This window comes from Harmonia axyridis, chromosome 2 (assembly GCF_914767665.1).
Source record: "Harmonia axyridis chromosome 2, icHarAxyr1.1, whole genome shotgun sequence".
NCBI classification, from domain to species: domain Eukaryota; kingdom Metazoa; phylum Arthropoda; class Insecta; order Coleoptera; family Coccinellidae; genus Harmonia; species Harmonia axyridis.
In genome coordinates this window covers 35,800,314-35,814,259 of record NC_059502.1, presented here as the reverse complement: position 1 = coordinate 35,814,259, position 13,946 = coordinate 35,800,314, and the positions used below count along the sequence as shown (strand labels likewise).

The 13,946-nt window shown below is 33.2% G+C and overlaps 1 protein-coding gene across 1 annotated transcript in view; it reads right to left on the bottom strand.

Moving 5' to 3' along the window:
- The window catches only part of LOC123673229 (netrin-B-like), a 308,617-nt gene that overhangs the window by 6,226 nt on the left and 288,445 nt on the right, over window positions 1–13,946 (bottom strand). Inside the window, exons 3-4 of the mRNA XM_045607698.1 lie at window positions 11,455–11,604; window positions 10,736–10,831 (exon numbers count right to left, since the gene is read on the bottom strand). Coding sequence (XP_045463654.1) covers window positions 10,736–10,831; window positions 11,455–11,604 — 246 coding nt within the window. The remainder of the gene's footprint in view (window positions 1–10,735; window positions 10,832–11,454; window positions 11,605–13,946) is intronic.

The window sequence follows — 13,946 nt, the reverse complement described above, 5'->3', positions numbered from 1 at the left end:
AATGAATCGTCGTTGAGAAGAACATGTCTTTCACCAATTAATTGAAATGAGAACACAGATCTCGTTACAGAACGCATATTATTTGTCTGCATATACAACATCTATTTTCAGACTACTAAGGAAATGTGTGAAGTTCAACCAATCTGTGGATGAAACTCAGACATTTTCTTTTCGTAATTATCAATTTTCTTCTTGCAATAATGAAATTTCCGAGTCATCGAACCAAATATGAATATGAAATTTTTCGAGTTCCCAGTGGAATCAGAAGGTATCCTAGATAAAGTACCTATACGGTAACGATGTTATCGAAGCTACCATAGATTATAGTTTTCTTGGTGTAACTTTTTCGTTTTTTTGTGAAATGAGTCCTGTGCAAAGTAAGTTTATTTTGAAAATTTTGGCAAAGTGACCCGCAAATCGGTGCGAGTTTGCCAATGCCTTGAACACGCGTTTTTTGGCAATTTAATGAAGTGCTGGCGGTATACAGGGTGTTTCCTAAACATGCGGCAAAAATTCAGGGGGTTGTTCCTTGGACTATTCTAAGAATATTTTGTCCTTTGATGATTTTTGAAAAACCTCTTTGTTTCGAAGATACAGGGCGAACAACATTTTTCATATTTTTAAAATTAATAATAGTTTAAATAAAAATGCACTGTGTTTACTAAGTAGGTACAATTTATTTTTAAATTTGTTTAACAACATTCCAATTACTAAAAACGGCCAGTTTTTTGACTAAAAATTGCTAATACATCACAAAACGAATTCAAATGAAAACCGTGTTTAATCTGTATTCCTTTACCATCTGCACTTATCAATTTTTAGTCAAAAAACTGGCCGTTTTTAGTAATTGGAATGTTGTTAAACAAATTTAAAAATAAATTGTACCTACTTAGTAAACACAGTGCGGTACGCATTTTCATTTAAACTATTATTAATTTTAAAAATATGAAAAATGTTGTTCGCCCTGTATCTTCGAAACAAAGAGGTTTTTCAAAAATCATCCAAGGACAAAACATGCTTAAAATAGTCCAAAGAACAACCCCCTGAATTTTTGCCGCATGTTTAGGAAACACCCTGTATATTAGTGCACTAATGCCTCCGGGTTCGTCTATATATCTTTTGTTAATTTTATTCCAAACATTTCTTCTGGGAATATTGTACTCTTCGGAAGCTGTTTGAAATATTTTCATTTCGAACTGCATTGATTGCTCGGATTAGTGTTTCTTTCGTATAATTACTATATTTCCTTGCATCCAACTTCTTTTTGTATCGACGACCCATAATTGTGCCTCAAAATAAAACAGGTGAAACAAATTTGGTATGTGGCAAAGTCTCTCGCCAAAGGGCCACAATAGAAAAATTTTCCGAAATCCTCTCAACCAAATGTTTTCAGTTTTTTTTACCTGACGTTTAATGAATATAAAGTTAGCTGCTAAATATAATTTCGATGTACCGTTCGCCATATTTTCTACACTCCTAGTATTTCGCATATATACCGACGTTAAAAAATTACCCGCTCACATAACATACCGTAGTACACCATTCAAAGTACGTCAGACGATTGCGACTGTTGCAACATGTGGGTATATAGTGTGGTTAAAGGTTCAGATTCATGATTTCTGTAAGATGTTGCCAACTTCAAGAAAAAAGTGAAACTCAAAATATTAGGCAGTTCGGTAAAGTCACCTCCATTGGCAAAGTCATACCGCTCTACCGTACTAGTTTTTATTTCTGAAGATGATAACATCGTAGTCTAAACGTCTTTGAACGTACCTATTTCAAGATTCCTTGGATGAAAATATGTGGTATCGAAAACAATATCATGCATATAACTAACTTCAGTAAGTGATACTAGTTTTTGCTTCTGAAGATGAAAATATAATTTTCGAAACGCGGTTAACGTACCAATGTAAAGATTCCCTGGATTAAATGTGTTTAAAACAACAATATCATCGATATAACTAACTGCGGAACGTTGTTGATTATATGTTCAACTTTGGTTGATATTTACCTAAACATAGTCCAAATATGATGTTTAAAGTAGGTGGATATAGTCCACTTAAGCCGGAATATAAATGTTCTTTATAAAAGAATTAACTGAAATGGTTTCCAAGATAAGCTTTTGAAGGAGATGTTGACAATTTTAGCTAATTTTTTCTAATAATATGAAATGAAAATGAAAAAAAAAACATTGAATGAAAACGGTCCACGAACTTCGAAGGCAAATTATCGAGGAATCAAATGAAAAAATTTCGAGGAAAGCACTGATTTGATGTCAGGAACTTTTGAGCTCTCGTTCATTCATGCGATAATTGCGCTTCTGGAGACCAGTTAGTTTCTTCGATCAATTTTACTTGGTTCTAGTGACACGATCTATAAGAAATTATGTTTCGTTTGAGACCAACATCTACAAGCTAAACTTTAAATTACTTGCCAACTGCAATCTTGGAGTTTATACCTACGAACGGTCCTGTGGCCTCCAATGAATAAACAAGCGCTTGAAAGCTCCTTGCTCAACGTCAGTGCTTTCCTTATTTAAACACAGAATCTCAAATCTAATCTGTTGCCAGTTGAGTGTTTTTGCTTTCTTCTTCTTGAATTTTTTTGGCTTTAGTACACCATCAACATAAAATTTGACACAAAGTTTGAAATTGATATTTTACATGCAAATGCAAAATTTTATCTTCATCGAAATAGTAGTTTTGAACTTATGAGAAAAATTAAATTTCGAACTTTTGGATTTTTTCATAAACGAACGCAACAACCGCATTTCATATCTGACATACCCTGAAAAGTTCAAGTCTATTCTTTAGAACCTACAAAACAAATCTATTTTTGAATCGACATATTCCACAAAAAAAAACGTGTAAATTTTAGTATCCGTTGTTTTTTCCTAATGCCCGCCACTCACGAAGCGTTTTTTCGAGCGTTTGGTAGCAGGCGTTCAAGAGATTCCAGTCGGGCAGTCAAGTTCATTCTCTGATTTACAGTCGTGCGGTCGTGTCCCGAGCTGCCCGACTGTAAAATTATCCGAACGCTCGAGCATGGGCGCATCGTGAGTGGCCGCCTTAAGAGATTATTCCAAAGATGCAATATTAGAAACAAAAAATATCGTGACTCTTTGAAACTTAAAATGAATGAGGAAAAAGGGTTGAAGCGCATGCTTTTAAAAAAAATGTTTTCGAGTTCAGGGAGGAAGAATATTTTTGATTTATAATGAGATACAATGAAATATAAACCTGGTGTAATGCCTTCAGTGCTTTTTATACAACTTGATTAATCCTGTAAATCAAGATAAAATTATAAATCATAATGTGAAATTTACATGGTGTTTTTCGTGGTAATATCATGCCAATTATTTAAAGTTTCTTCTAGACCGAATCAACTTTTATTTATTAGCATAATCAACATTGTTGATAATCCAGAAAAAAATTCCGTCTAAACTCAAGAATGCGGACTATGCAAATAGGAAGCTAATTATGGCTATTTTCCAATGTTTTTGATGGATCATAACTATTCAGGTAATAGCTAGTCTTTTTCAATATGGAAATAACGACAGTGCTTCTGGCCTTTTTGGGATGTCGCCGGGTGTAACTCTGCTCCCCAATTAATTTGGGCGCTATCTGATTCGGGATCGCGCATCCCAAACCAATCTCGAGCCATATCGGCAATTACCTTCGAATAATATTAATTAACACGTTTTTGATTGCCCTAAAGGTATCGCGGCTGATACGTGAATGTTGGTCGAAGATCGGTGATAAGAGTTAATTAGAGAATCACTACGGCATATTCACTTCATCAGATCGAGATAAAGTCAATGGATATTAACGTCATTTTTTTGGTTCTTCAGAAACTCGTGGGACAAAAATAAACGATATCATGCTGCTATGGAATGGGGTGTTGAAAACAGCGATACGTTGGAAGTTGTATAAATTTGGTGGATTTGATTCTTGTTCTGCTTATATTCAATTCGGTGTCCTTAGTATAGATCTGACGACGACCTGTTCTGATTTGTGAGTGCTCACACTTTTTGAAATTATTTCACGAAATGACGTGTAGATTGCTCCAATTCTGATTCAGTTTTTTCAAAAAAAAACTGTCAAACTTAAAACTTTCTTCAACAAAATGTCATTTATCACTTTTCTGTAATAATTTTATTGAGAAAACAAAAGCTTTTAAACATAATAGGAAAGACATTCTGTATTAAAATTTGTGTGATACGATTTAATCGATTTTTGTATCGACATTTACAAATATTTTGAAAGTAAAAGCTTGTTCTCGAAATGAATTTCATTCTCCTACGAGAATTTCATTTTGTATCTTTCTTCTTGTATCTTCCTTAGTCCTGGAAAATAATTGCTTCGAAATTCTAAACAAATCAGTCTGTTGTCCGAAAAATATTCGGAGGTTTATCAGTGTTATCACATAAGAAAATTTTTTTTTGTTTCGTGTGAAAGCATTACATTCTGGATGAAATTTATATAGCCACAAATTTGACGGATATATTCTGAGATACACATTTCACAGAAGAAGTGACGATTTCAGTTCGATCTTTTCGTCTTTTTCCAATAATTGAGAAAACAAAATTTCATATGAGTATTACTGTGAAACCAATAAAAGGATTCCACCCATTAACGAACTATAATCCTAAAGATCGCAGTGCAATGTAAGGCCTTACAGCTTACAGTATCAGTAATAGCAGGAGAAAATCAATTTCTTCAGCAGTGAGTCGAACTTAATCGTTTGAGACCGCTCTCAGCTCAAAATTTTAAAATTACAGACATTTTCGCAAAATGATAGTCCACTGTTCCCCTAGAATCCATATTTTAACGAAGAATTTCATTTTTCAATAACATTGAAATTGATTATATGTAGTGCCAATAATCTTGTGGTGTGAACAATTTCATATATTGATCAGTGTTAGATAGATCGATGCAGTATTTTCTTCAGTAGTTTTCGATGGATATATCGGGAACAATGTTAGTACCAATGCACATATCATTTCACTTTAAATTTTTTAGCTATCTTTCATTTTTGCTCCGAAAATGCTTGTTTTCGAATGAAGCAAAGCTGACTAAAAAACTCAAATTCAATAGTTTAAAAATCTATCAGAATCGACTAAGATCTTGTTTCAGTTGAAATATGATCTTCAATTTTTCAATGGTAATAATAATTATCTACTAGCTTGAGTAGCTTGGAAGGAAAAACACATTTAATGAGTAGGAATACATTCCATTATTCAAAGAATTGAAAGACGAAAACGTGGCAGGAAAATAGACAAAGATAACATATACGATTCGTTCCTTTTGAGAAACTAACAGTTCATCTTTGACTTCTCGAAAACTATCGCTGAAATGAGCTGTGCACTGGTGCTGATATTGTTCCAAGATCCCTATCCATCGAAAAATTTCAAAAGGGTTTTGAGATTTCAACAGTAGAGAGTTGGAAAAATTTGGTTATAAGTGTTTCAATAAGGTTATCATTTCAGCCAAATTTCGTTCATGAGAAAACAATTTAAATTGTCGAATTGTCCTATCGGGAAGACAATTCGAGAAATATTTATAAACTATCCTTATTGTTTTGTGAAATAGTGTTGAAATTCAATGAAAAATTCGGATTATAGACCCTAGTGATTTTTGTATTGTATCTTGGCAGTTGGTGTGACTGTTACGAAAATTGACAGATTACGGAATTTGAATTTGAATCGTAGGTTTCGAATTTTGAAATAATTTATAATTACGCATTAAATTCCTGAATTATGTTTGACGAAGTAGATTTAACATCAACAGAATTAGGAGAAATTGAAAATGATGTTGAAAATAATTTCACTATCCAAATTATATTATAGGTATAATTGATAGGATAGTCTGTGTTGACAACCACAAAACGAAAAATATAACTGAAAACAATGCTGTAATTAGTTCACTACAGCACTGTTTTTAGAACTGTAATGAACTCATTGCGATACTGAAATAGAGAATAGTATATTCTAAAACAAGTTGCAGAATGGACTCCTATTCCAACACGAATGCGAGTTTTCGAACGTAAGAGTGTTGGAATTGCCTTCTGCAACGAGTATTAGACGATATTTTCTTTATTTCAGTCAATTTTTGTGAAATACTGTCGAAATTCAATGAAGAATTCAGATTATATCCTAGTGATTTTTGTATTGTATCTTGACAGTTGGTGTGACTGTTACGAAAATTGACAGATTACGGAATTTGAATATGAATCGTACGTTTCGAATTTTTAAATTATTTACAATTACGCATTAAATTCGTGAATTAAGTCTGACGAAATCGATTTAACACCACCAGAATTGAGAGAAATTGCTATTAATGTTACAATTCATTTCACTTTAACCAAATTATTTTGACAGTTATTGACGTTTGTTGAAATTTGATAGGATTGGAAGTAAGTATTGACAACCACAAAACGAAAAATGTAACTGAAAACGATGCTGTAATGAGTTCATTACAGCACTGCTTTTAGAACTGTAATGAACTCATTACGATATTGAAATAGAGAAAATATATTATTGAAGTTTACTCTCACCATATATAGATAATTTAAAATTTTTACAAGGTGCTGTCATTTTCAACAAAAGTCTGTCCCAAATATTATGAATTCTTCCAGATATCTAGTTCTGCTGGAAATTTATTTCTTGAAACGTCCCTTATTCCGGAAAAAGTAAATACAAAATCAATCGAACAAATCTCCACCGATATTGTTGATCAAAAATTCGTCATTATTTATATCTTGTTTTCGTCCTCGTCGAATCCGATCGGAGAAACAAAATAACGAAGTGAAAATAATGAATCCAGCCGTTAATAAGTCGGCATACAGCCCATTTCCCAAGTCGGCCGGGAGCAACCTCCAATGTTATTTAATGAAATCCGTTAACTCTCAGTTTCCGTCAGCAGCTGGCAACGGATCAAACAAATTTAATCGACTGGAAAATTTCCAAGAGTTCGGCAGAATATCCGAACTCCGCTTAGGGGATTTTTCCCCGTGCCTGTTTCACCTACACCCCGGCAAAAATTGGAAAAGTTGCGAAATTATTTGCGACATAAAGTGTAGGGGTTCCGTAGATTGAATTAGACACCATTAAAAATACACGGGAGTTGAGTTTGGAAATATATTGGGGGAAATGTTCATATATGGAAGTATATATATATAGATATATATATATATATATATATATATATAAATCGCTTTCTCGTGAAGTTAAAGTTTGGTTTATTGTCTTCATTGGAATGATAATAATAATAATATTAAAAATGCCTTTATTGAAGAGAATAAGAATATTAAAATTCCAAAAAAAATATCAGAAAAAATCACAGGGCGGAGTTCAGATGGTGATGGAGCCATACACCCCTGCTCTTCCACTCAAACCCTGACGAAAAATATATCAAAAAAAGATTTGAAGGAAAAAAATTGACCACCCCTCGAATTTACTTCAGAGAATATGGGAATCCACAATTCCAATGAAATAATTGGAGAAAAACATTGGCTTGGCGTCAGCAGAAAAATACCAAATATATGATTATCAAATTTTGATTAAAAAAAATTGATAATATCTCGGCTCTAGGAGTGATGATAATTAATTGAAAAAAAGAAACAAAAACCCTCATTGAAATGCCAACGTTTCGAACTCATATTAGTTCTTCTTCATCAGGGCCATTTAACTGATTTTTCTTTGAATTTTCTCCAAAGTCATACTTTCATTTTAATAAGAATTTTTGTTCCATTTTTCCAATAAACCATCAGAGCCAGGATATTATTAATTTGTTGACTACTGATAAAGAAGAGATTGATATATTATTATTTTTGTATAAATTAAGATTGAAATTGATATTGTACATCTAAATATGGTCGGATGAAACCATGACTTTTCCTGGAAATATTCCAAATGTTTTCAATTTATGCTGAATGGAAAAATCACAGTATTTGTTTTCTAGGCGAATAGTATAGCAAGAATAACTTATCCCTGTGAAGGTTACAGAATCCTTCAATATTTTCTATCCCTAATATAAATGTCATCTCATATGCAGATGATTCGGTAATCGGTAGTAACGTTTGAGGGAGAAACTTGGGATGAAACTTATAGAGCAACTGAAAATGGCATGAGATTGATAAATAAAGATAAAACAAAGTTTATTGAGTTTGAATTCGCCAAAAACAAAATTCATCGCATTCTCATTGACTGTCAATGGTCAACCAAATTTTTCCAAAGTTACTATTCACTCCTTCAATTGCGTTAACATCTGCGATTGTAGTTGTCCTACCATTTCTAGGGAAAACTCTATTAAATATTTGGGAGTCATTGTTGATCGGTTTTTACGATGGAACATGCAGGTGGTATTTTTGACTAAACGATTAAAGCAATTTTATTATATATTCTACAATTTGAGAAACATCATGTCTGATAAATTTCTTTATCGTGTCTATGATGCTTTGGTTGGATCGGTGCTAAGATATGGTATTACACTGTGGGGTGGTATGTTTCGTACTCATTTAAAACACTAGGAAATTGTCCAACATACTATATTGAAGATCATTCATAAAGTTGGAAGACTGTTCAATACTGATAGATTATACAACGAGACGAAACAACTTAATATCAAACAAATATTTATTTATGAAACTTTAATAAACCAATTTAAAACAAAACAAAGTATCGTTGAACATGGTCAAAATACAAGAAGTGTACAAAATAAAAATGTAATAGTCCCAAGATTTCATAGAACACATTTACAGCACAGTTTATCTTATTATGGACCAAAACTATGATGAGATGAAATTGATGAATTTATGTAAAGAACAAAAAAGATAAAAGAAAGCTTAAAACTTACATTGTGGCAAACTCTGGTATATTTTACTCTGTATTCGAGAATATGTGTTAGTTTATATTGGCAGCCTGTAGAGAGCTTATTTTCCTATTTATAAATTATAGGACAGTTATTTTGGACTTGGTTGATTTTTAATGTAGCGAATATCTTTGTATTCATCTTTGTTGGTCGGAGTGTATGAAATACAAGCCTTGCTTAGGTCATACATTTCTGATCGGATACTTATGTATTTTAGAATGTTGTATGTTATATGTTGTGATGAATAAATTTGAATTTGAATTCAGAACAGAATGGTGGAGGTGCTGGTTTCGACACTTATTTAGATGAGGAACTGTAGACAATAATTTGGGTTTTCATTCAAATTAATTTCTTGTTGAACAAACGTGCATATGAAGGAAGGACAGAAATAAACTGACGCACAAAATTTGTTATTCCATATACATATTATATACAAACAATAATCTGAACCCGATCGGAACTGTAACTTTTTCAAAATTTCACTTGAATTTCTATTGTTTTGATGATGTGATCGGCCAGAAATTATCATTATATCTACACTTAAAATCAAAATTTCGTCGGTTTTGTGGTCACGAAAATATTGGGCAATTTTTGTTCGATATTCTGCTTGAATTTTCTATAATTCTGATGACGCGTGCTACATGAAATTCTGCATAGGAATCTGAATTGTTTTTAAGATCTATGTGAAACCATAGTATAAGGAAAGGATACTTATACTATGGTGAAACATAGCATTCTATCAAATCTTTAGTTTTGAAATTATAAGGAAAACAAAATTTCAATCAGCTAAAGTCGGACCCCTTGACAAACGAACACCCGAAAAGTATATCTTTCAAAGCAGAATCAACATTATGCAAATAATATAGTCTGCTCCAATCCTGCCAGGTATTTTCTGTGATATTATGTTGTTCTCTCAGAGGAACTGGCATACTAGTCCATCATTCCCTGAAATGAATGTAGGATTTTTCCAACCGAAAGAATTCCTAACCCCTCTAATTCATGGGGATCTAACAGGCAATATAACTTCACAATATGGAAAACCGTCATTCTCCATAGAAATATGACAAATTGAGCAATAAAAGAAACTTCGCTTTGTTAGGGTCTCGAATAAGCAGGATCGCCAGGATCAGATAGACATATGTAGTAGATTGGACCGTAACAATAACAAGGACTATCAAACAAACACGATAATCCACAGGACAGCCGTATAACAGAGCCGTATTTATTTGATGTTTGTTTCAGTGGAAATAAAAAAATCAACATTGCTTTTTTGCGGACGATATAGCTTTATTTCCCTATAAATTCGTAGATACTGACGTAATATTATTAGAACAACAGGGAAACTATACTGAATGTGACCGACAATGGAAATTTATCAGGTTTTTCATTTTTATCTATTTCTAGTATTTTCTCGATCACTGGAAACTACTGTCAATTTTACAAAAAGGTTTATTTTTCCAAGTATTTCACTGAAAATTTGGACTCATATAAACAAAATTGTGGGATATTACAGTGTGGGTATTCAGAATCCGGAATTTCAATTAATTTTGGTTCGCTATCCTCAATAATAAAGTTTTGGAATCATTCAAGGAGAATTTTTTTTTCTCGAAATTACGACTTTTGAATCCTACAAAATTGAATGAAATAAAAAATTGTCTGTCCGAACAAGCATAGCTTCTCTCGAAAACCATGAGAGCTATTCCCATGAAATTAGGAACACAAGTCAATCGTGATTTTTTTTAACGCAACGTTTTAGCTTAATAAATTTCGGACTGAAGATTTGAATATTTCTCTTTGAATATAATATCATTTTGATATTATTAGCAGTGAGTTGAGTATTATTATTTAAATACTATACGACTTACCACCATTGCCTTCAGCTCCTCCATTTGAGTCAGGATTCTCACCACCATATCCGTCATCTTCTTCTTCTGTTGCCATCATTTGAACTACTGGAATTTCTGTGAAGGAAAATTTTTTACAATTAGAGTTGATTAGAGTGGAAACGAATTTAGAATGGAATGGCCTGGATAATCGGTGACCATTCCTTAAAATTTCTGTGAATCATCCGTCATTAGAGCAAACGTTTCTTTATTCCGGATAAATAATTGATATTTGTTTATTTTGATTTATTAAATTTTTTTTATTTTGAATAACACAACTGATAAATATAAAGAATTTTCAAAAGGATTCGTCCAAAGATTATTGGATAGAACTTATTGGAAGAAACTCCTGATCTCTTGATCGCAAAATGCCTCGCAATTCGATGCAAAAAACTACGAAAAACTTATATTATATCACCTCCTGGAAACCATCCCAAATAGTGGAGTTCATCAGAACTCTGGAACTAGAGGGCGAGCTGTAGTGGTGCAGTGCTAAGAACAGATCTTCCAGTAGGTCAGTTGAAGGGAGTTTCGGTTAAAAGTTTCTACTCTATATTAATAGTATTTTACACGATTTCTAATGGGATGTAAAATCAAACTTCAATGCATATGCTGCAATACTCAATTAGTTTCAACTTGTTAATGTAAATTCGAATGAAATAGAGTTTTTTATTAGTGAAATATAAGTATTAATTACTTACTGATGCATGGTGCTATATGTGATCGACTCTGCTGATATCCTTTGGCACATCTGTTGCAAGTTATTCCTATAACTCCATCTTTACAAGGACATTGTCCGCTATTTTGATTACAAGTTTTCCCTGAAGCTCCTATGGGATGACAGTCACAAGCTGAAAAAGAATGGTTGTATTAAAATGCAATCAGAAGAAAAGATCAAAGGAAAAATAATTTTAAGTGATGCGAAAATGACCTTGCGATAATTTGGAGTAAAAATTTCAAGAATTAACATGAGCCTGTTACCTTTTATTTCCGAGATACAGAGTGTTTCTTGTAGTCCTATTGTTTTGTGATGATTAAATTAACTAATCTATGTTATCTGGAGCTTTCAACTTGAAAGGAAAAATTAAAATGCGTTTCAGAAACCCAAAAGGACGCTTGACGTACATTTTACGAATAATATTTGACCACTGTGTTAACTGGCAGAATGTTCAAATAAAAGGAGTTAACCTTACTTTCAACAACCCAAATAATACATCACCATAGAATTGACAGCTGTTAAGTTGAATTCTACGTTGATTGGCCTTTCAGAATTCTGAAACCGGGAGTCATTTGTACATTCAATTTATGAACATCCTGTATAGGTAGGTAGCCCTCAAATTCTTCTGATTCCACGTCATTGCTTTCACAATTCTTATCGACGATTCTGTTGAGACGATTAACATGAAATTTTGCAAGCTTGAAATTGTTTTCTTATATACACATAAAATCTACACTCTGTCCGTAAAGTATGGACCAAATTCATTTTTAGGTAAACAGACCATTTTAAGGAATAATCCTGAAACACGTCGATTTTTTATTTTAATTTACCGTATTTCAAAATAATAATCTAATATACAGGGTGAATTACTTTCGACTAATGACGTCACCGTCATTTTTTTTAAATGGAACACCCCCATTTTGTCTCAATTTTCCGATTACTCTAGCTGAGCTGATTCCAGAAATGTATAACATGTTGATTCCAATTGGTATAGGGTGGACAAAAATACAATAGTTTTGTGTGTGCTCATAAAGTAACGCGTAACATTCTTAATTAGTTAAATTAACAATATTATCAAAAATACTTATTGTCTAGCGGCAATAAACAAATAATGACATTTCACAAAAAACTAGACGACTATGTTTTTTAAATTGATAAGAAATAATTTCTTTCATCTTCTGTCTGCTAGACCACAAGTACCAAACATGTTTGGAAACAGCTCATTTTTATTAATTTAAAAATGTAACAAACTACAGGGTGTTACATTCAAACCAATTGCTGCTAGACAATAAGTATTTTTGATAATATTGTTGATTTAACTAATAAAGAATGTTACGCGTTACTTTATGAGCACACACAAAACTATCGTATTTTTGCCCACCCTGTACCAATTGGAATCAACATGTGATACATTTTTTGAATCAGCTCAGCTAGAGTAATTACAAAAAATTACGTAACACTATCTGTTCAAATACGAACAGACCTTCGATAGAACATCTATAATAACCCATATCAAAACCCGAAGATCCTAAGTACATCTGCTAACGATCTCCACGAAGACGTTAACAAAAGTCAACCTCAATTGGGCACAACAAACTATCTCCGAAAATCCGTTGAAATTCCGAAAATCAGGGGACCAGTCCGCGGCAGCACATTCAACGCCGATCGTGCGATAAAGTGCCACAAATCGCGAAATTACGTACGGAATAATAACGAGTCCCGCCAGAGAGATGCCGACACGAGTAGACAATGGGACCTTTGTCCCGAAACACAACGTGATCTCGGCGGTGCAGATCCGAGCACTCCGATTAAACCAAATTTCGTGCTATTGTTTGAACGGTCTCGGCCAACTTTAATGCGCCTATATTCGGGCTCTTTTATTGCGCTATTGCGACGATAAGGCACGAGATAAGGACGCAGCCAGCGAAACCGACGTGTAGACAAGAACATGACCAGATGGGATTGCCGCATTTTTCTGCCTTGTATGACATTCCGTACCTTTTGTTGGCAGAGGAATCCGCGGAAAAGGTGGCCACGTCACAATGAGATCGTTCAACCTTTCATATCGTGGCGGATGCTGAGGAAAGTCACTTGGGGAAGACGCTGTAGGAAACTTTGGTTCGTGAGAATGGTTACGGGGGTGGTTTGATACGTTTTTGACATCCCCTACATAAACTCATTTCATTATAACCAATCTTGTTATCTTCTCCACTCTCATCTTAATTTTTAATCAGATTTGTGGAATTTGTATGTGTAGATTTTTGTATTAACTAAAATTAAATTTTGAATATATCGTAAATACAAATCTCAAATCTACCACGATTACTTTATAGGAGTAATTTAATTATCCTCAAGCACCATAACTTTGAGGTATACGTGTTTTATTTATGTTGAATGAATATCCAAATGAATTATTTCTTGATCTCAACTGCTGCTCAATAGATACAAGGTGCGTCTTGGTTAGATCCTGCATTT